The 23,661-nt window shown below is 46.2% G+C and overlaps 1 protein-coding gene across 2 annotated transcripts in view; it reads left to right on the top strand.

Annotated features, from left to right (window-relative positions):
* The window catches only part of LOC119974760 (E3 ubiquitin-protein ligase RNF43), a 204,750-nt gene that overhangs the window by 164,898 nt on the left and 16,191 nt on the right, over positions 1–23,661 (top strand). For both annotated transcript variants that reach the window (XM_038813966.1, XM_038813965.1), the window contains one exon: positions 17,890–17,964. In XM_038813966.1, the coding sequence (XP_038669894.1) occupies positions 17,890–17,964 (75 nt within the window). The remainder of the gene's footprint in view (positions 1–17,889; positions 17,965–23,661) is intronic.

Below are 23,661 nucleotides of genomic sequence, written 5' to 3'. Positions count from 1 at the left end.
GCGACCTCTGGCTAGGTGCCGAGAAAGTTCCCATCTGAAAGTTTCATTTGACTTCAAGCCCTGGGTGTGTTTCGTGGTTTCCTTTTGCACCGATAATTCAAACAGAATAGTCATCTTGCACAATCGAGAGGCATTGGGAGAGAATGATCATAAAGCAAACATTATGCAGTCATGGATTAACATTTTATTATTGGGCCTGAGCAGTGAAAAATATATTCAAGATTTGTTGTAAGTTTAGTTTTATTGTTAACCGTTGTAAATTAATGGACTCGTGCAAGATCAGGTGGGTCACATGACTGGTTTGTTGCTCACTGTAATGTCTGCCAAACCAGTTGTTAGTAAGAACCAAGACAAACCCAGGGCTGGATTGACGGTGTTGGGAGAGGCCATGGGGCGGCAGCAGATACCCAGTGGGAAACCCTGCATTATGTCACAATACTTTAAACTTCACCACAGGAAACACTGCTACAGTTAATGTGTTGAGTGAAGCTTGTGCTTACTGAAAACCCAATTGAATCAAGCAGGAAGCCATGTTTAAAAAAACAAAAGTTGGGTTAATGGGTCCTGTATGCACCATCACTGTTTCCCAGACCTTTTTTTAGAAGGCACCAGACCATGTGTACACCAGTCACTGAGATATAAGTCAATGTGGTCAGGCACATCTCCTTTTTCAAAGAGATTCAGTATAATGAAGAAGAGACATGGAAGAAGAATGGAAACTTTTGATTACATGCTTAGTAGAAATTATTGCAGACTATTTTGCTCATTAGTTCTTCCAGATTCAAAATATCTTTCTTTATTAGAACAAAGTTTTGTAGTATTAAACCAAATTCTTCTGGTTTTCCTAGCAGCCCATGTGAATGTGGTTTTTATGCAGTTTTTTAAGGCTGTACGTCCTTTCATTCAGCTTCAATCAGTACCGTTAAATCACATCACTTTTGAAATCCTTACAAAGAATTCTTTTGTGCGTGTTTTTTTCCACTCCCTGACTTGCCTGATCCTGTCCTTGTCTTATTTCTGTAACAATTCAGGAATTTATTCCAAAGCTGTTCTTTTAACATACCTGCTTTGGGGTAAAATGCAGCTTGGTCCCCTTCAGTGTTTATCCATTGGCACATCACTTGATGTTGAATCTCCAGTTCATTTCTGAAGGACAAAGTGTGCAATTGTGAAAAAGGTTTTGTTTGAAGTATTTTCTTTTTACCTTGTCTCCAAAAGATTCCATACTGCAGCCAAGGTCCGTTATCAGGCTGTATTTAGAGTGCCATCCCCGGGCACTCTCCTTCACCTACAGGGAAGAACTGAGGTGACCTCCCTGCAAGCGACTTGCAACTGAGAACTGGCATGGAGAGGAAAATGCAGGCATATCAATAATCCTCCCATTCCCATGATAGATGTGCTCAGTATTGTCTGAGGTGATGCAAGCACAGTCTAGATGCTTTCAAACTGGTGTGATGACAGCTACGTTTTCAGATAGGACAACGTAAGAACTCTGGGGTGGGGAAATGTATTTGCCCAACTTGAGACATATATCACTATTAAATGGGAATCCTGCATAGTGCCCTCAAATTATTTGTGCAGGATTTCATACAGCCCAAGGACACTTGAGATTCAGCAAAATTCTTCCGTACCAGGAGTGATTCATAGCATGCTGTCTGGTCTCACATTCATGTGCAGCATTTGACTCAATAGCTACAGCTATTCCACCCAAAAAGGCTCTTCTGCTTCAGACAGATCTCAATCCCACCAGATCTGCCATTTCACCATATCCCTTAAAACTTTTCTTTCTGTAGCCACTCCATTCTCTCTTGCTTCATTTCATACACCTACTTTCCTTTAGGATCTAGCTGCTTTGCCAATTGTCTTTAAACACATTAATTGTCCTTCCACCTAAAATTGGCCATACAAATTTCTAGCTTGATATTTTTCTTCAGGTATACATCACAACAATAACTTGTTGATATTGTACTGGCAATAAATGGAATAAATGGTCAGAGGAAGGATGGGGCAAATTGGGGACGGAAAATTATATCTCACGGAGTTACAAGGGACGAATGAAGTGCTAACTTAGTGCTTTGGATCTATCTTTGCGAATTGAATAGGATAAAGAGTAGTAGTTAAAAAGTTGGCAGTGTTGAAAGCGGGATATTCACTTGGTCTGGATGAGATGTTCTCTAGGTTACTGAGCGAAGCATGAGTGGAATTACAGAAGTTTCGGCCACAATCGTCCAATCCTTCCCCTTTTCATCAGTGGTGGGGGGAACCTTTGAGACAATCAGGGACAAAATAAATTGGCATTTTTGAAGAGGTGTGGGTTAATAAATGGAAGACAGTCGGCTGAATTCTCCGCCGTAGGGATGCTCCGTTTTGTTGCCAGCCTGAGGGCGTGGGGCTGCCCCACAATGGGAAACCCCATTAACCAGCGGTGAAACGGAGAAACCCGCCCAAAATGTTAAATTATAATTGTGTTCCAATTAATTTGATTGAGTCTTTTGCAGTAACAGTGAAGTTTGATGGGAGCGTTGTGTACGTGAACTTTAAAAAGGCCATGGTCAAGTACCACAAAATAGACATGTCGGCAAAGTTAAAGCTGTTGTGTACAACAGGGGCAGTGGTAGCCTGTGTATGAAATTGGCTAAGGGACTAAAAGCATAGAGTGATGGTAAACAGTTGTTTAAGACTGGGGAGAAGAGTGTAGTTGTGTTCCCTTGGGTTGGTTGGTATTGGGACCATTGCTATGTTTGATATACATCAATCTGTGCTTTGGTACACACAATACTTTCAAAGTTGACGGATGGCATTGGGAAATGTAATAACGAGGAGGATAAGTACAGACTTGAGCAGGACTGAAATGGACAGACAAATTGAATGTTAAATTTAATGCAGAGCAATGTGAAATGATACATTTTTGATGCGAAGAATGAGGGGGGGGGGGTAATAGAAATTAAATTATTCAATTTTGAATATTGGGGAGAAACTCGGAGACCTGAGGGTGTATGCACACAAAACTTTGAAGGTGACAGGACAAGTTTAAAATACGTTTTTTTTTTAAATGTGACGAGATCCCTGTTCCTATGTGTGAGGAGCGGGATTCGATAGACCAGACACTGTCTTGTGCATAAAGAGGAGTATTAGGTAGGCCAGACACACACTCCCTGTGCATATGGGACAGGATTAGGTGGACTAGGCACCCTGTTCCTGTGTGCAAGAAGCAGGGTAAAATACCCTAGGCACAGATGGAAGGAACGTGAAGCCAGGGATGAACTGTGGTGAGGTTGGCACAGTGGCAATAGCTTTTCCGTTCTACTTTAATTTCTAGGCTGCTGATTAATTTGTAGTGTTTGTTTAATTCTAGTTTGTTGGAGCAGTCTGCTGCTCCTGAAAGTATAGCCTCTGCCCATGTATGGAGTTACCTTTGCACGGACCACAGCGCACGCAGCCTGTCCTGGTCAGCCATAAATCTCCACAGATGATGTTCTAAATTAAAGTGCAAGTTGTTGTTGACCAGAGTCACTGTCAGACTGAACTTTGCACATGCCTCACAAACAGTGCAGTGTTTTAGCAGATAATTGGCCTCTAGTCTTCCTTTTCAAACAGCTAGCATTAGTGGTTTTGAAAGGAGTTTGGGTTAAAAGCCTCCCTCTCCTCCAGCTAGGAACCATAGGGAAAGCAAAAAGCTTCTGATACTAAAAGGGTTAAATTCTGAGTGCTGGTTGCATAGACCAGTCCTGAATTCACTTGAGTATAGGAGATTAAGGGGAGATATAATTGAGGTGTTTAAGATGATTAAGTGATTTGATTGAAATAAACTATTCTCACTGCTTTGTGGGGGGAGGGATGTGAGGTACAGAACAATAGAACATAAACTTGAAATGGAGCTAGGCTGCTCAGTGCGATACCAGAAAAAAACATTTTGATGTTAAGATCAGCCATGGTCCAATTGACTGGTGGAACAGGTCTGAGGGGCTGAATGGCCTCCTATTCCTTTCTGAGCTCAAGGGCAAGCTGTGAAGTTATTAAAAGCACTTGGTGCTGTAACTGTTCCTTTGAGATGGTAGTGTATTGGCAGGTGGAGAAAAGGGCACAATAAATAATAACATTGAAGGTTCTCCCCTTCCTGCTGAACAGGTAGTTTCCATAGTTCCGGCATGCAGGAAACGTTTGATATTTTAATATGATTACCGCAATTCCATCGAGCTGTGATTCAGGTCTTGAGCATGTCAGCTGCAGCCTCCTCAAGTCAGGGTCAATTGTGCCAGGCAATCACTGCCATTCTTTTCAGCCACTTGGGGAAGTGTGAGAAGAACAATGCACAGCTGCTGTTTTTTCTTGAGCCTCAGTTACTTACAATCAAGTGTCACAAATCGCACAGGCTCCGTAATGAAGAGTCCCAATAGGAGAAAACCTGCACTCAGCTTGCATTCCATTAGGTGGAGCTGGCCTGTTTGCAGCTGAGATGGCTCACACAGGATTGGCAGGGTAATCTATTTGTGTGCTGGCGGCACGATTACTAAAAGCAAGGATTGGATTGGATTTTGTTTATTGTCACATGTACCAAGGTGCAGTGAAATGTATTTTTCTGTGAAGCTGAACAGATCATTAAGTACATGAAAATAAACAAAAATACAAAATAGGGCAACATAAGCTACACCGACTTTGGATGAAGCATACAGGTCAATCAGGTCAGTCCGTAAGAGGACCGTTTAGGAGCCTGGTAACAGCGGGGAAGAAGCTGTTTTTGAATCTGTTCGTGCGTGTTCTCAGACTTCTGTATCTCCTGCCCAATGGAAGAAGTTGGAAAAGTAAGGCTGATGGGAGGGGTCTTTGATTATGCTGCCCGCTTTCCCAAGGCAGCGGGAGGTGCAGGTAGAGTTAATGGATGGGAGGCGTGTTTGTGTGATGGACTGGGCTGTGTTCACGACTCTCTGAAGTTTCTTACTGTCTTGGGTCGAGCAGTTGCCGTACCAGGCTGTGATGCAACCAGATAGGATGCTTTCTATAGTGCATCTGTAAAAGTTGGTAAGAATTAATGTGGTCATGCCGAATTTCCTGAGGAAGTATAGGCGCTGTTGTGCTTTTTTGGTGGTAACGTTGACGTGGGTAGACCAGGACAGATTTTTGGAGATGTGTATCCCTAGGAATTTGAAACTGCTAATCATCTCCACCTCGGCCCCACTTATGCTGACAGGGATGTGTATAGTACTTTGCTTCCAAAGTCAATGACCAGCTCTTTAGTTTTGTTGGCATTGAGGGATAGATTGTTGTCGCTGCACCACTCCACTAGGTTCTCTATCTCCCTCCTGTATTCTGGCTCGTCGTTATTCGAGATCCGGCCCACTATGGTTGTATCGTCAGCAACCTTGCAGATGGAGTTGGAACCAAATTTTGCCATAGTTGTGTGTGTACAGAGAGCATAGTGGGGGGTAAGTACGCAGCCTTGCGGGGCCCCGGTATTGAGGACTATTGTGGAGGAGGTGTTGTTGTTTATTCTTACTGATTGTGGTCTGTGGGTCAGAAAGTCAAGGATCCAGTTACAGAGTGAGGAGCCAAATCCTATGTATTGGAGCTATGATATGAGCTTGGCTGGGATTATGGTGTTGAAGGCGGAGCTATAGGTAAAGTCCCCATAGTCCCAGATGACCATAGGCTGCTTCCTCTTTGAGGGGGCAGAGCTAACTGTTGGTGGTTTAACCTGAGGATCACCACACCTTCAGGCGAGGGGCAAGAATCACCTCCCTTTACAGTGCAGAGGGAGGTCATTTGGCCCATCAAGTCTGCACTGGCCCTTGGAAAGAGCACCCTACTTAGGCCCATGCTCCCATCCCACCCTATCCACAAACCCATTAACCCCACCTAACCTTTTGGACATTAAGCAGCAACTTCGCATGGACAATCCACCTAACCTGCACATCTTTGGACTGTGGGAGGAAACGGGAGCACCTGGAGGAAACCCTCCATCAGTCAGCTCTCCCCCCTCAAAGTGGGAAGCAGCCTATGATCATCTGGGGAACCCACCCATGCAAACTCCACACAGACTGTCACCCAAGGCCGGAATTGAACCCAGGTCCCTGGAGCTGTGAAGCAGCAGTGCTAACCACTGTACCACCCGCAAGGTTGAGAAGAGTAACCTCAGCCAGTACAGGAATTGAACTGGCACTTCTAGCCTCACTCTGCATCACAAACCAGCTGGCAGTGACTTTCCCGTTATACAGTTGAAAGGCCTGCTAACACTCAGTGACTAGACTCGCAGATAAAGAATGAGGTTTCGGATGTACACCCACAATTATATCCCAGAAATGAGTCAACCCCTTCAGGACAAGAGCAGAGAAATTGGAAGGAAGAAGGAAATGGTCTGGCTGAATTCACCGTGCCATTTTACCTCACCGAAAGCGATTTGGATTTACTTCAAATGTCCCTTAGCCTCTAGACCTTGGTGAGGTTTGCTGCAATCAGCAGGAACCTGAATCAGTTAAATTATATTCTATCACATTGGAGTATCATCAGAAACAAAGGACCCATTCGTCTGTAGCTGTAGAAATTTGTTGTTAACACTCCATTCGAGCCTGAGGGAGGGGCTGAGATCAAACAAAATTGCAACCAAGTAGTATGTAAAATATAATAATTGCAGCTCCTCCACCTCTTTTTCAAACTGCTACAGTCTATGTTTGCTGCATTCCACAGCTATAGCAGGCACACTGACCACACAGGCTACTAATGGCAAAGGGAAATGTATTGGGGAAAAATGTTCGGCTTGCACCTCTTTGATGTACTGGAAAAGCAAAAGAAGGGTGCAGTCCAGGACAATACACGTAATTGCTTGCAAACAGCAAGCCTGGAGAGGGTGTGATCTCTGTTCTGGGGTGAGGAGTTGAGATGGGTGAACTGGTGCTTGTAGTGCTTTGACAAAGAGTCATCCAGGTTCAAAATGTTAGCTCCCTTTTCTCTCCACAGATGCTGTCAGACCTGCTGAGATTGTCCAGCATTTTCTGTTTTTGTTTCAGATTCCAGCAACCACAATAATTTTTTTTCAATCTATATTAGTCATTGATGGTATATCTAATCTGTAGCTGGGTGGGGTGGTACTTTAGTGGGATGATTGACACATTAACACTTTTTCCCAATGTCAGATTAATAGTTATGTTGGAACCACTGCATGATCCATGTTGAGATGGAGTATTGTTTCATACTGAGGATATTGTGTGCAATATGACAACACTAGGGCAGCATGGTAGCATAGTGGTTAACACAATTGATTCACAGCTCCAGGGTCCCAGGTTCGATTCCCGGCTTGGGTCATGTCTGTGCGGAGTCTGCACATTCTCCCCGTGTGTGCGTGGGTTTCCTCTGGGTGCTCCGGTTTCCTCCCACAGTCCAAAGATGTGCGGATTAGGTGGATTGGCCATGATAAATTGCCCTTAGTGTTGGGTGGGGTTACTGGGTTGTGGGGATAGGGTGGGAGTGTGGGCTTGGGTAGGGTGCTCTTTCCAAGAGCCAGTGCAGACTCGATGGGCTGAATGGCATCCTTCTGCACTGTAACTTCTATGAAACTAAAGGGGATAGATTCAGAACAGATCTATCAACTCAAAACTGAGCATCCATAAGGCTCAGTGGAAACCCTATGCGCCATTGGTGGGACCGGAATATTCCTCTAGCCTGAACAGCTGGTAAATTCTGCCCACTATCTGGAAGACTTTGATCAGATCACCCCTTAACCTTCTAAATTCTAGTGAAAACAGGCCAAATTTGTCTAATCTTGCCTTGTAGTTCAGACACATTTTTGTAAACCTACGTTGCACTCCCTCCAAAGCCAAAATATCCTTCCTAAGGTGTAGTGTTCTGAACAGCTCACGGTACTCCAAGTGGGGTCTAACCAGAGTTTTATTTAACTGCAGCATACTTCGGTGTCTTTATACTCCAATCCTCTAGATATAAAGGCTAGCATTCCATATTTTCTATTATTTTCTGCACAGGTTTGTGGCATTTTAAGGATCTATGCACATGGACATCCACTTTACCTAACCTCTTTCCATTTCAAAACTTTTTTTTGCTCTAAAATGGATAATCTCACACTTGTTTACGTTGAATTCTATCTGCCACAATTTTGTTTATTCACCTAGTCTGTCAATATCTCCTCACAATTTATGCTATCATCTAGCTCTTCACAGTGCCACCTAACTTTGTATCATCAGCAAATTTGGTGACTTTCTATGCCAACATCCAAGTCATTACTGATTAATGTGAATAATTAAGGCTCCAACACAGATTCCGGTCTGTGGTATACCACGAGTCACATCCTGCCAATTAGAGTAATTACCCATTATCCCACTCTCTTTGTCGCCTGCCACTCAACCAATTTCCTAACCATGTCAATACTTTGCTCTCAGCTCCGTGGGCTTCAACCGTAGTTAACAGTCTCTTATGCGGGACTTTATCAAATGCCTTCTGGAAGACCATATAAATACCATCCATAGATAGTCCCCTGCCCACTACCTTAGTCACCTCTTCAATAATTCATTAAGATTATTCCGGCATGACCTTCCCTTCATGAATCCATGCTGACACTCCCTGAAAGACTGAAAATTGTCAGTGTTCAGTTATCCAGTCCCTGATTTAGTGTGAAGTGGAGCCTTTTCCTCTCAGGGGTATATACACACTCTGTGTCTCGTTAAATGTTTCTTTAATCGGTCGTTTGACCCATTAACAGATCTTCCCAGTTTATCGTGGACAGTCTCTATCTGATCGGTTAAAGTCAGCCTTACCCAAGCCTAAAATTCTAGTATCTAAATCGTGCTTTTCACTTTCAAACGCTACACTGAATTCAGTGCGAGCACTATTTGATAAATGTTTGCGCACAGTTAGGATACTTAATAAATTTAGCTCATTATTCATAATTAAATCTAATATTGCCTGTCCCCTTGTTGCATCTAGCACATGTTGCCTGTCCCCTTCTTGCACCTAGCACATATTGGTGCAGGAAAGTATCCTGGACACATTCCAGAAATTCACTACATTTCTGATAGGTACTTGACTGCCTCCCAATCTATGTGTAAGTTAAAATCTCCCATTAATACTACTATGCCTTTGTTGCACACTTGCCTAATTTCTGCATTTATACATCTAACACCTCAGAACTGCTATCAGAGGGTTGCTATACAACACCCATTACAGTTTTAGATCCTTTTTTGTTCCTCAGTTCCATCCATATGGTTTTCACTGGAAGTTTCCCCCTCATTACATCCCACCTCACCATTAAGGTGGTAGTATTTCTAATCAGTAAGGCTGCTCCACCCCTATGCCATCTTCCCTGCTGTAAACATAACCAGGTTCATTTAGTTCCCAGTCCCACCATCCTGCAGCCATGTCTCTGTAATAGCTACTACATCATAATCTTCAGTTTGTATTTGCGCCTTCAGCTTATCTAGTTTATTCCTTATACTCCATGCTTTAGTATATAGAACTCTTCATTGGGTTATACCCCCTAACCTCTCCCTCAACACTGATGCTTTATTCACTTGTTTATTATTTTTCTCTTTTGGTTTAACCAGTATACTACTTGTAGTTTTGCCGTGAGCTGCAGTTCCCTGCCCTGTACTCTCTGCCGTTACTTGTTATTGGAACTGTATTGAATCCCCTGAGGTTCCCCCCGTCCCCATTTGCTAGTTTAAAGCCCTTGTGACCACCCTATTTATCCTTTCCACGAGGACACTGGTCCCAGATTGGTTCAAGTGGAGTCCGTCCCAACGGTACAGTTCTCTCCTGCTCTTGATGCCATTGCCCCTTGAAATGGAACCCCTACACTTAGAGCCCGCCCCCAATGACATTGAGTCTTCCTATAAGGCTAGGCAACACGGACATCATAAAAGATACCGCAATCAACCAGAGAGAGAGAGAAATGACTGACACCAAAAATGGCAGTAAATTTAACATGGAAAATCAACTAGAAGAAAGATGTTGTTGATGCCCACCCCACAGTCCTGCCTTGGTGACCTCTGGCCCTGGTCGAGTCATCCACTCCCACTAGCTGCTGCTCCCCGATTTCCCAAGACATGTCGCAGGCGCTTGCCTGGCCTACTTCGTCCCTCCCAGCTGCTGCTCTGCTCACCTCTCAGCTATCACTCGGGTGTCGGGCCGAGAGCCTCGACCAGCATGCGTGCTCCTGGCTGGCTGCTTCTACTGGCTATCTGGCCCAGCTCCCTCCCTCCTTCTCCCTCCCAAAAATCTGACTGCTGCTTCGCACCTTTAATCAATGAAAGTTCAGAAACTTCACACCAATTCAGGAGATCCATGTCTGCACTGCTCTACGTCTCCACCACCTCTCAATGTCTGGCAAACTGTTTTCCCGCTCTAAAGAAAGATGCAACAATCAGAGCCCAATGTTGCTCTGCTTTTCAGCAAATTTAGAGCTACAAAGTCTCTGATTGGTGTTCCCACCACAGCAGTCACTTCTCTGTATGGGGCCGGCCTCATTGCCTGGTGCTCCATGCTGCAGCACTGTGTTTCATTGAAAGTCCTCCTTTGCTGTTGCTGTTCCTCTTCATAACTTTAACCAAAGCTGGGCTGTTCAGGGGTGATTTCAGGAAGCACTTATGCACACACTAGACAGTGGAAATTTGGATAATTTCCCCAAATTTTTCAGGGAATCTGTCGGAGATAAATGAATTTTAAAAAATTCAAAACTGGATTCGCTCAATTATCGTTAGCAAGGGTGATGAGCGTTATAAAAGCAAGGTGATTTAATTGACTGGCTGAATAGGCTCAAAGCACTGAATGGCCTCTACCTGCACCTGAAATGAAAATGAAAATCACTTATAGTCACAAGTAGGCTTCAAATGAAGTTTGATCCTTTAGTTAACTTCCCATTGTCTTTGTCTGCATGCTGCTCAAATCAGTCACTGCACACTGTCAGTCACTGGCTGCCACTACTGCCCAAATGTTTCTACACTATTTTCTACTCTCCCGCTACCACTCTCATTGACTGCATTTCACTCCCTCCTAATCCCTTTGCTTCACCACGAGGCAACTGAGAGTTGGCTGCACTGAGCGAACATAGTTCAACTTGTAGCAGAGCTGCAAGAAACCTTTGATGACAAGCCAAGAGGATCGGCACTGGCTACGTTCCAGCTACTTTAAATACTGTAGATAGGCCCCATCCCTATTTTAAAACCAAGCATCCATACTACCCTCAAAGCATGTTTCACTTCATGACTCTTTCCCACTTAATAAAAAATAGTTTTAACAATGGTAGAAGCCTTTTTTTGCAGTTGGATCTCCCTGCACCACTCGCTTGTGTTGCTAGTTAGCTGGGGTTGCCTGTGGCCTCAGCCATGTAAATGTTAATTACAATCTGCAGTCATGGATAATCCATAACGAGCAATAACGTGAGGTCAACAGAGACTATGATCCTTTCTTGTCATCGTGAATTAAACATAAACCAAAGTAATCTAAGCTGGATCATTACAAGCAAAGGGCAAAAGTTAAACATTTTTCGGGGCGGGCTGGGGGTGGTGGCTGTAATAAAATTCACTTCCGCTGATCCACCTTATCAGGGTTGTCACCATACGGCTTCATCCGAATTGGATTCCTTATCCTCAGATACATTATCGACTGGCTTCCAGCTACACAAGCACTTCCACTGCTTCAGTGGCTCAGCTGGTCGGAGGCTCCTCACCAACTGTTGCCCTATTATGTATTCTCATGTATTTTCTTGAATTCTGTTTAATTCCCTTTTCTTCCCATGTACTGAATGATCTGTTGAGCTGCTTGCAGAAAAATACTTTTCACTGTACCTCGGTACACGTGACAATAAACAAATCCAATCCTGTGCCCAACCTTCCACAACTTCTGCATTTCTCAGTGAGATATTTGCTCCCATGGCCTGTTCGCACCTGGCCACTAGCTGAAGGAAAAGGCAAGTTAATTGTTATCCACTATTCTCATGTCTCATCTGGACCGAGGCTACTGTTGTCATGGGAGTAGGGAGAAACTAAATGGTGCTGTGTGTTTCCCCTTTGAGGCCCATGTTCAGTTCCAGCCCCGACTGATGGGATGAAATTCTGTTTTTTTTTGATGGGATGAGTTTGGGCAGTCTAATTCAACACATAATGGGAATGGACCTGAAGCATAAAACTGGATCGAACGTGGTATCAACTGGAAAGCTCACTGAGGCCACAGGATGATCACTGTGGGGAAACTGGGAAATCACATTGATGGAACAGCGCAGGACGTTCAAGATGATATTTTCAGGTGCATTTCATGGAATCATGAGGGTAACCTATTGCATTTAAATCCACATTCACATGAATTTGTAACTACATCGTGTTTATTGGCTAATAAGGTAGCAGCCAAAAACAAATTTTCCAAACTTGAGAAGATCCACAAAATACAGTAGGAAAAAGGAGAAGCAAAAAACAAATGGGACAAATTCGCATGGGATTCGAACACCAGAACATCCATGATGTATATCCTTGCACTCGAGTTTGGATCTGAAACTGTTTTATCCGAGTTGGAGTGCTTGAGGACGTCATTGGGTGTCTGAAATGTAAAGTGTTCTTCTGATCCTGGCACACTCAACCCTCACATCTGGATCACAAATTCACACCAAATAAGTCATTGTTTAAAAGCCTCCATTGCTATGGTAATTCTCACTCGGCAATGGACACCGGTGTCCAGGGATCGACACCTGTACCTATACGAGGTGGACTTTTGTCTGTTCCTGATACCCTTTGCTTGTGGGCTGTGACCCTTTTCAGCAGACTGATTTCTGTGAAGCATTTCCACTGATTTCTAGCTGAACTGCTTTCCAAAGGAAGCCAGCAAACACAATAATTTGAGAAAGGCCCCGAGGGTCAGGTGTTCAGTGTAAATAAATGTTTAATGTGAAAGGAGAAGATTAAGCTGTGGGATGAAAGGATGAGATGCGCTATAGCTTGTTTGCAGTGGAGCAGTGCTTCAGGTGATCACCTCCGTTGAGATGCATGGCTTTCAGCTAGTGGAAAGATCGTGACCTTTGAGCAAAAAAGTGTGTGACTGCCCCAGCAACAAAGGTCAAGATGCAGAGGACCTGGGTTTAAAAATAAAAGATAAGGACATAACATAGGTCATCAACACCTGAAAGGGAAAGGGTATGATACAATTTCATGGAAGCCCTTCACCAGAATTCATTAATTTCATAAGAAGTGGCCACCACCTGAAATATTAATGCTTTATTTATTTCTTTTGGATGATTAATGCCTTGCAATGCAATTTTCTTTTTTAAATATTACCTTTCCAACCATCATGGTTTGTGCCTGAAGCAACCCCTTTTATTCGCTGTGAATGAGCACTTGGCTGGGTGAGGTGGTTCCAGTTAACACCCCTTTCATCCGCCGCGGCCAAAGGACTCTCGCACAAACCGGCCAAACCAATCAGTATTTATTTGACAGGTGTTGAGTCATTAGCTATTACTGCACAATTTGCACATTTCCAAGTTCAGTGGGGTCAACTTTGAAGGATTGGGGGTGGGGTGGTGGGTGGACAGAAGTGATGTGGGGGGGGGGGGAATTACCAGTGGAGTAAAAATTCTGAAAAGGCTTCTGGGATGCCCCACAAAGGAGAACTGAATTTCATCTGTGTCTCAACCAATGTTGTGTTGTCAATCAAACTCCTCTGACAAAATTGTTTGTGGAAGCTCTTTATCAAGAACTGTGTCGATTCGTCTTGTGCCCCCCATCTTGAGACTTACAGTTGCTCTTACTAATATTCATGGTTCTGAGCAAGTTCTCTGTAAGTTTTTTTTAAAAAAAGAATACTTCTTCTGACATGCATGAGCCAGAAGTACTAGTAGAGGTCACTGTGGTCTCTAAGCATTGGTCTCAGCTGAAGCTCTCGGATCACAAAGAGCTCAGATTTAACTTCATTAAATCCTACAGTGAGAATAACTTCCTTCCTCTGCCCCTGAAATGAAGTCCGCCATCATGGAAGGATTCACCTAAGAGTTGATAACTATCGAATTCTGTATCCTACATCACTGTTTGATCATTGGTTGGATCATTGCTTTCAGTTTTAGCTGGTGCTCTGATGGTACATGTGAATGGCACTGGTCATCTACAATGTGGGAACACAATTACTCAGGTAAGCCCCTTAGGCCTTTTGATGGAGAAGCTGCCTCTGGAGTTTTGACCTCAGTACGTCCTGAACAGTGCGCTTTTAATGTAATGGCTGACAGCATCAATTTGGAGGGTACACTTGGCTGAACCTGTTGTTAGTTATCACATGCACACTACTAGTTCCTGCCTTTCTCCGTTCACGGTCTCTGCTGGCTGTCAAATTCTGTTTAAAAGGCCTTGAACTGCCTTTGATAGCTCCAACCAATGACCTTCCAGGGGAAGGACTCCAACAAAGCCAGGTGCTTGAAGCAGGAGAACACACTTCCAGGCTTTGTTGCAGATGAGGATGTGCTACCTTGAACACGCTAGGTGAAATTCAGCTATTGCAAATGGCTGCTGCTGGTACCATTCCAGCCCTGTGAGAACAGCATCATGCAGGGCATGTATTGTGCAGCCTTTGAAACCTTTATGCACCATTGGAGCGGGATTGATTTCCGCTGTTTAGAGTATCTCGTTCCTCAGGATGTACATGAACAATCTTCCTCGGGGAAACTTAGGTAGTTGAAGAAAGGCTGTGGAATGTCCCTTAAAATGGCAGCAAGACATGGAAACCATCCCAGGAATTCCTCTTGGGGGCAGCTAACCCAAAGCTCTCCAAATGAACCACCCGCCAGAAGAATTAAAAAAACTGAAACGACCAGCATAAGACTTCAGACTTTACTCGATTCATTCTAATATTGGCGAAAAAATAATTAAACTTGTTCACATTTCCCAACTAACTAGCAATAAGGATCATCCTCTAATACTTGGAATAGTTCAAAACTATCCCACTTCAGAGGAATTATTTTGCTGCAGAATTGGGGATTTTCTGAAGTTCTGTCCTCAATCTACTGAGCCTCCACACTGAAAGATTGCATTTGGTTAGAAAAAGCAATAAACAAATTAAAAGGTATGCCTAAAAATACAAAAAAAAGCTAATTCCTGGGTAACTGAACATGTATGCCAAGTGACAGCTATGCTTATCTGCAATGTTTGATTGTGGAACTGTCAGTAATTGCGTTGCAGCGCTGGATTGTGGGGTGCTGTGTGTAACTGCATGTCTCGGTGATGGATTGTCGAGTGTTGTGTGTAACTGCGTGTGTGTGTTGGATTGCGGAGTGCTGTGTGTAACTGCGTGTCTCAGTATTGGATTGTGGAGTGTTGTGTGTAACTGTCGCAGTATTGGATTGCGGAGTGCTGTGTGTAACTGTGTGTCTCAGAGATGGATTGTGGAGTGCTGTGTGTGAGTATTGGATTGCGGAGTGCTGTGTGTAACTGTGTGTCTCAGAGATGGATTGTGGAGTGCTGTGTGTGAGTATTGGATTGCGGAGTGCTGTGTGTAACTGGGTGTCAATATTGGATTGTGGAGTGCTGTGTGTAACTATGTGTCTCAGTGTTAGATTGTGGAATGTTGTGTGTAACTGTGTCTCAATGTTGGATTGTGCAGTGCTGTGTGTAACTGTGAGCGGGATTCTCCGAGCCCCCCCCGGCCCAGGTCGGAGAATCCCCGGGGGGGCGGCGTGAATCCCACCCCGCCACTCCGACGCTGGCTGCCGTATTCTCCACCGGCGGTTTTTGGGCGGGGATTACGCCCCGCCGGTCGGGGACCGTCGGCAGGGCCCCCCTCCCGGCAGTTCTCCGGGTCCCGATGGGCCATGCTGGCATCAGTTACTGGCCAGTCTCACTGACGTTAATTGGACATGGTCCCACATGGCAACCTGGTTGGTAGGGGGTGGGCACGGGGGAATCCAGCCCCCAGGGGCTGCCCCCACGTCAGCCTGGCCCACGATCGGGGCCCACCGATCTGCGGGCGGGCCTGTGCCGTGGGGCCACTCCTTCCTTCAGGAGCCTCGGTAGGGCTCCGCCATGGCCGGCGGGGAGAAGGCACCCTCCTGCGCATGTGCCAGAACACGCCGGCCTGTCTGTGCGTGCGTGAAACCACGCCACCGGTTCTGCGCATGCACGGGACCATGCCGGCCCTTTGTCAGCGGTTGGTGCGGCGCAAACCCCTCTGGCGCCAACCCCTCCGGCGCCGGCCTAGCCCCTGGAAATGCGGAGGCAGGATATAGGGGCAGCACGGTAGCATTGTGGACAGCACAATTGCTTCACTGCTCCAGGGTCCCAGGATCAATTCCGGCTTGGGTCACTGTCTGTGCGGAGTCTGCACATCCTCCCCGTGTGTGCGTGGGTTTCCTCCGGGTGCTCCGGTTTCCTCCCACAGTCCAAAGATGTGCGGTTAGGTGGATTGGCCATGATAAATTGCCCTTAGTGTCCAAAATTGCCCTTAGTGTTGGGTGGGGTTACTGGGTTATGGGGATAGGGTGGAGGTGTTGAACTTGGGTAGGGTGCTCTTTCCAAGAGCTGGTGCAGACTCGATGGGCCGAATGGCCTCCTTCTGCACTGTAAAGTCTATGATTCCGCAACGTCTGGTCGGCCCGACGCCAGAGAGGTTTGCACCATTCTTGGCGAATGCATCGGGCCATCCCACCGATTGCGGGAGAATCCCGCCCTGTGTCTCAATGTTGGATTGTGGAGTGCTGTGCGTAACTGTGTCTCAGTATTGGATTGCGGAGTGTGGTCTGTAATTGAGTGTGTCAGTGTAGGATTGCGGAGTGCTGTGTGTAACTCTGCCACCGTGTTGGATTGTGGAGTGCTGTGTGTAAATGCCTCCCTGTTTGATTGTGGAGTGATGTGTGTAACTCTGCCTCCATGTTGGATTGTGGAGTGCTGTGTGTAACTCTGCCTCCGTGTTGGATTGTGGAGTGCTGTGTGTAACTCTGCCTCCGTGTTGGATTGTGGAGTGCTGTGTGTAACTCTGCCTCCGTGTTGGATTGTGGAGTGCTGTGTGTAACTCTGCCTCCGTGTTGGATTGTGGAGTGCTGTGTGTAAATGCCTCCCTGTTGGATTGTGGAGTGCTGTGTGTAACTCTGCCTCCGTGTTGGATTGTGGAGTGCTGTGTGTAACTCTGCCTCCGTGTTGGATTGTGGAGTGCTGTGTGGACATGACAGGATTGCAGAATCTCACTCATGGGACTGATAAAGATTTGGATGGATAATCGGCGCCCCCTGCAGTTTGACAGGTGCTCTGTCATCTGCAGATCTCGGTGTGGAATTCAGCAATGGTGCGGCGTGTGTGAACTTTAGAAACTTTTGGTCAGAAGGATCTTAGTAAAAATACATGCAACCGCTATCCGTTCGTATACTTAACATGGTATGGTACCGTGAACATTTAACAGACTTAGAGCGGAAACTGTTAAGATCAGAATCACTTGCGCCTAACAAAGTTCAGACCTCAAACAAAATATACTTGGGTGGAAATTTAGAACAGTTTTTATTTGAAACTCCGTTACAGAAACTGCTGATATTAACATTAATGTTTTGATCCCCTTGGTGACCTAATTTTCTGTAAAACCACATTGCCCAAATGCCATTTGCCCTATATTCTGCTGTCTCTCGTTTCTGCAGAGAAATCCAATCTGGTTGGATTTTTGTGCCTCCATTATTGTAGCACCAACTCTCTAACACAGGTAGCTTTCTGCACTGTACTCTTTCACTTCAGAAGAGAGCATGACAGAGCGGTCCAGTTATATCACTTCACATTCCCATCTTTATCCAGACAGAAATCTGGAGCTTTCTATTATCTCACAATCATAAATATGGAAACTTTTGATTTGTGATCTGATTTGATTTGGTATGATTTTGTAGAGTCAATGCACTTGGAATATGCCATACATCCTTTCAAAACTTTTGCCTTTTCTCCCTACCAGGCCAAGTTTGCCATTCAGAGAGGTGCCTCGGCAGTGATCTTTGATGTAACAGACGATGCAAGTGCTGTGGGTCAGGTAAGATGAGCACTCAATGTCTCCATCATTAACAGTAACCATCAGTCTGCACAATTCAGGAACAGTTCAGCACAGAAATGATCTTTCATTGAATCCCATTTTCCTGCAACTCACCTAAAGCAACATCTGGTCACCTCCCCCCAGCACCCTGCTGCAAATGCACACCTTACCGGACGTTATTCATAGTTCTCCAAATTGTCATCGGTGGGAAGTTCCCATCCTTGTACAGAGGCAATCTTGGATTCTTCAGGAGGTTTTGTTAAAACCCCATTCATCCTCCCAGAGAGCATTTAATGTCTTGGGTTGGGGTGGCGATCAGCAGCAGACATCTTAGGCACAGCAAGATCCCAAAATTAACAGCGGGCGTAATAAATGACGCGTTAATCTGTTGTATTGACTGGTGGGAGAAAGTTGGCTAATCCAGGTGCAAAAACCCCCTGCTGTTCTGCAGATATTGTGCCAGGATCTAAAAGGTCCCTCTGAACCGCCAGAATAGGGAAGGCAGGGTCTCAGTGTATTATGGATCCGACAGAATCCAATGAGGAATGTGAATAATCATAGCAATCCCAAGCCAAAAACAATCCATTAATACCCCAAAGCAAAACCAACCAAACTGCTGATTTATCAATCATCATATACCCTACCTAAATGCCTTTACCTGAACGACTCTTCATGGTGCCACAGTATGGATGATTTCATCGTCTCTTCAAATATATTTACCGTTACAATCTTCAGTCATGTTCTTAACCAGATATTTATCCCACTTATTTTTCAAGGAGTTTAATCCCGCATCAACTGCTTTTGGTGGGAATTCATCACGTGTCAAAAATAAAGGTTTGCATTTATATAGCACCTAATCAAATTGCCGAGGACAGTTAATTACTTTGGAATACAATGACTGTTGTTAATAAGCAAGCACAGTTGTCATTTTTCAAAGTGTAAATATCCCACCAACAGCAGTGAGATGAACATCCACTATGGTCAGAGGCTGAGTATTCCACAAGTGACTCATCACCTGACTCTCCAAAGCTTCTCCACTGTTTACAAGGCACAAGTCAGGAGTGTGATGGAATACACTCCACTTGCCTGGATGAATGCAGCTCCAACAACACTCAAGAAACTTGACACCATCCAGGATAAAGCTTGCCTGCTTGATCTGCAACCTGCCCACCACCTTAAATGCTTGCTCCATCCATTGCCAAGGCGTCTTGGCTGCAGTGTGTACCATCTACAAGATGCACTGCAAAACTCACCAAGGTTTCTTAAGCAGCACCTTCCAAATCTAGTCTCTACAAGTAGTAGGACATGGGCAGCGGACACACCTGCCAGCTCCAAACCAAGTCCCACACTGCCCTGACTGCCAAATTGTTTGCTGTTCCTTCATCGGGTCAAAATCTTGGAAATTTATACCCAACGGCACTGTGGGAATAACTTCACTCTTGGGATGCAGGTGTTCGTAAAGTAGCTCACCATCTTCTCAGGGGCAATTAGGAATGGGAAATAAATGCTGACCTAGCCAGCATCGTCCATATCCCGTGAATAAATAAATATCTGAACAACAATACCTCTGACAACACTTCCTCAAGCTCTGAGACGCTCTAAAGCTCTCCATGAAGCACATCATCATTGACATTAATGACTGAGAGGGGTTTACTACCAGTAATTCAATAATGCTGACAACCTGTCCACCACCCTCTAGAGATAAGAAATAACAAAGATAAGAGCCGGGATTCTCCGACCCTGACGCCAGCTTCCCCATTCTCCAACACTGATTTTTGGGCACCCACGGGATTGCCGCCACGCGGGTAGGGGGCCGTTGACAGCCGATGGGCCGGCGTGGATTACTAGGGTCCCACAAGGCAGCACCTGGTAGGTGAGTGTGCGAGGGCCGTCCTGGAGGGGGAGGATCCGACTCCGGGGGGGGGGGGGCACGGTGGCCTGGCCCACGATCGGGGCCTACCGATCGGCAGGAGGACTGGTTTCATGAGGGCCTATTATATTCCGCACCGGGCCCCTGCAGGCCTCCACCATATTGCCCGTGGGGCCGTCGAGGAGAACGGAACTCCCACGCATGCGCGGAAATACGCCGGCCATTCCAGGCATGCGCGAACTCGCGCAGACCGTTCCACACTGGCTGGAGCTGCAGGGACCACTCCAGCGCCAACCTAGCCCCCTAGGAAGGGGAGAATTCCTCACTTTCGGGGGCCGTTGACGCCTGAGTTGTTGGCGGCGGTTTTCACGCCGGCGTGGGGACATAGCCCCATCCCGCCCACGGAGTCCCTTGTGGGAGTAGTTTATAAATCCGCGAATAGTAACTACACTGCTCAGGCGGGGTGCACAAGAAGAAATAATTACGAGAGATTTTAATCCACATATAAAGTGGGCGGATCAGATTGGCAAAGGCAGCCTGGAACATGGGTTCACAGTATGTTTTCAGGATAGTTTCTTAGAGCAGCATGTTCCAGCACAAACCAGAAAGCAGGCTTTTCTGGGTCTGACAATCTTTTTTTTTTAAAATAATTTTTATTGAAATTTTTGAAAAATCTATAACAACAGAACAATAATAATAATAACAATAACACCCCCCAGCACCCGTAACAACGCATATAACGAACCCCCCCCCACCCCCACAAACCCAATAAACAACAAAATAAATTAACAATAAATTAAATTAACGTAAACAATGCCCCCCTGAAACACCCCTCCTCCTCCTCCTCCTCCCCTCCCCCTCCCCCTCCCCCCCTCCCCCTCCCCCCTCCCCCTCCCCCCTCCCCCTCCTCCTCCCCCCTCCCCCTCCCCCTCCCCCTCCTTCTCCCCCTCCTCCTCCCCCTCCTCCTCCCCCTCCTCCTCCTCCTCCTCCTCCTCCTCCCCCTCCTTCTCCTCCTCCCCCTCCTTCTCCTCCTCCCCCTCCTTCTCCTCCTCCCCCTCCTTCTCCTCCTCCCCCTCCTTCTCCTCCCCCCCCCTCCCCCTCCGGGTTGCTGCTGCTGCTTACCTAGTTCCCTATCGTTGAGCCAGAAAGTCGAGGAAAGGCTGCCACCGCCTAAAGAACCCTTGTACCGACCCCCTCAGGGCGAATTTGACCTTCTCCAGCTTAATGAATCCCGCCATGTCATTGATCCAGGTCTCCATGCTTGGGGGTCTCACATCTTTCCATTGCAACAAGATCCTCCGCCGGGCTACTAGGGACGCAAAACACCGGCCTCTTTCGCCTCCTGCACTCCCGGCTCCACCCCAACCCCAAATATCGCGAGTCCCCAGCCTGGCTTGACCCTGGACCCTACCACCCTCGACACCGTCCTCGCCACCCCCTGCCAGAATTCCCCTAGTGCCGGGCATGCCCAAAACATATGGGCATGGTTCGCTGGGCTCCCCGAACACCTAATGCACCTGTCCTCACCCCAAAAAACCTGCTCATCCTCGTCCCGGACATATGAGCCCTGTGCAGTACCTTGAACTGGATGAGGCTAAGCCTCGCACATGAAGAGGAGTTCACCCTCTCCAGGGCGTTCGCCCATGTCCCCTCCTCAATCTGCTCCCCAGCACCACTTCCCACTTAGCCTTCAGCTCCTCTACCGACGCCTCCTCCACCTCCTGCATCACCTGGTAGATGTCAGACACCTTCCCATCCCCGGCCCACACCCCCGAAAGCACCCTATCCCCCCCGCGGGGGCAGCAAAGGGAACCCCTCCACCTGATACCTAGCAAACGCCTTGACCTGAAGGTACCTGAACATATTCCCCGGGGGGAGCTCAAACTTCTCTCCAATTCACCAAGGCTCGCAAACCTCCCGTCAATGAACAGGTCTCCCAACTTCTTAATGCCCGCCCTGTGCCACCCCAGGAACCCGCCATCAATGTTCCCTGGGACAAACCGGTGGTTCCCTCGCAGCGGGGCCTCCACCGAGCCCCCCACTTCCCTCCTGTGTCTCCTCCACTGCCCCCAAATTTTGAGGGTAGCCGCCACCACCGGGCTCATAGTGTACCTCGTTGGAGGGAGCGGCAACGGCGCCGTTACCAGTGCCTTCAGGTTCGTGCCGCCACAGGACGCCATCTCCATCCGTTTCCATGCTGCCCCCTCCCCATCCATTACCCACTTACGTACCATCGAGACATTAGCCGCCCAATAGTACCCAGAGAGGTTGGGCAGCGCCAGCCCCCCTACCCCGCTCCAAAAAGACCCTCCTCACCCTCGGAGTCCCGTGCGCCCAAACAAATCCCGTGATGCTGCTGTTCACCCTCCTAAAAAAGGCCCTCGGAATGAAAATAGGGAGGCACTGAAACAAAAACAAAAACCTCGGGAGCACCGTCATTTTAATGGACTGTACTCTAACCGCAAACGACAGCGGCAGTATGTCCCACCTTTTAAACTCCTCCTCCATCTGCTCCACCAACCTAGTAAAATTAAGCTTATGCAAAGTCCCCCAACTCCTAGCCACCTGAACCCCCAGGTACCTAAAATTCCTCACTGCCCATTTTAGCGGGAGCCTACCAATCCCCTCCTCCAGATCTCCCGGGTGTACAACAAACAGCTCGCTCTTGCCCAGGTTCAACTTATAGCCCGAGAAACTCCCAAACGCAGCAAGGATCTCCATCACCTCCGCATTCCCCCCACCGGGTCTGCTACATACAGCAGCAAGTCATCTGCATAAAGCGACACTCGGTGCAGATCTGACAATCTTATCTGATATGAGATAGGATTAATTAATTACCTCATTGTTACCTGAGTGATCATAATATGAATGAAGTTTGCATTCAGTTTGAGGGAGAGAGGAGTGGGTCTAAGACTAAAGTTCTGACCTTAAATTAAGGTGTGAAGACAGAGATGGCTAAAGTGAACTGTGAAATTAAGGGACAGATCAGTAGAGATATAGTGGCAGACTTTTGAGGAAGTATTTCATAACACTCGGCAAAGGTACATTCCAGTGAGCTGATTACTGCATCTTAATGCTCAAGGTTGGATTCTATTCTGAAGAAGGTAATTCTGGAAATGTGCCAGGTGATGGGATGGCATTAGAGGAATAATGAAGAGGATTAGTCATCTGAATAAAGTTACCTGGACAAGTTTCTTCGTTCTGTGGCTTTAGAATCATGAGGGTTTGTTTGAGTGTACAAAGAAATGTGATTCAGTCAAAGAAAGGCACATTATACACCCAGACATGGGAGGTGAACAGGATTAGAATTTTAGATTAAATGTTGGCGCTATTCATCAGCTGTGTTGTGCCAAGAATTTAAAACAAAGAGACATACTTCATATATAATTTAAATTTAACAAAAAAACTTTAGACAAATAATTTTTCTATTATGGAAGAACTAACTTGTTGGCCTAGGTTGAGAGCCCATGTGCTAAATTCTGCAGCTGAGGCAGTTGCTGGTAGGTTTAGTTCAAACTGTTCTGTGAGTTTGCCTTTCAGATGAAAGGTTAAAATTAATCTGACTTTAGGCAGCGGCACCCAGTAATGTAATAGTATAAATGGTAAGACAACGCAAAAGAATAGAAGAATTTCTATATCTTGTTAATTCCAGTAATTGATTTCTGAGGAAGAATGAGTCTGAAGTTAGCCAGTACCTTGAGAACGTGCAAAATAGGAACCAAAGTAAGCCATTCTGCTCCTCGGGCCTACTCCGTCATCAGTAAGATCGTGGTTGATCTGTTTGTGTTTCAAATTCCGCCTTCCCATCCTGAAAACAGGTATATTCC

This window comes from Scyliorhinus canicula, chromosome 12 (assembly GCF_902713615.1).
Source record: "Scyliorhinus canicula chromosome 12, sScyCan1.1, whole genome shotgun sequence".
Classification (NCBI taxonomy): Eukaryota; Metazoa; Chordata; class Chondrichthyes; order Carcharhiniformes; family Scyliorhinidae; genus Scyliorhinus; species Scyliorhinus canicula.
The sequence above is the reverse complement of the archived record's forward strand: the minus strand, read 5'-3'. Positions and strand labels throughout refer to the sequence as shown.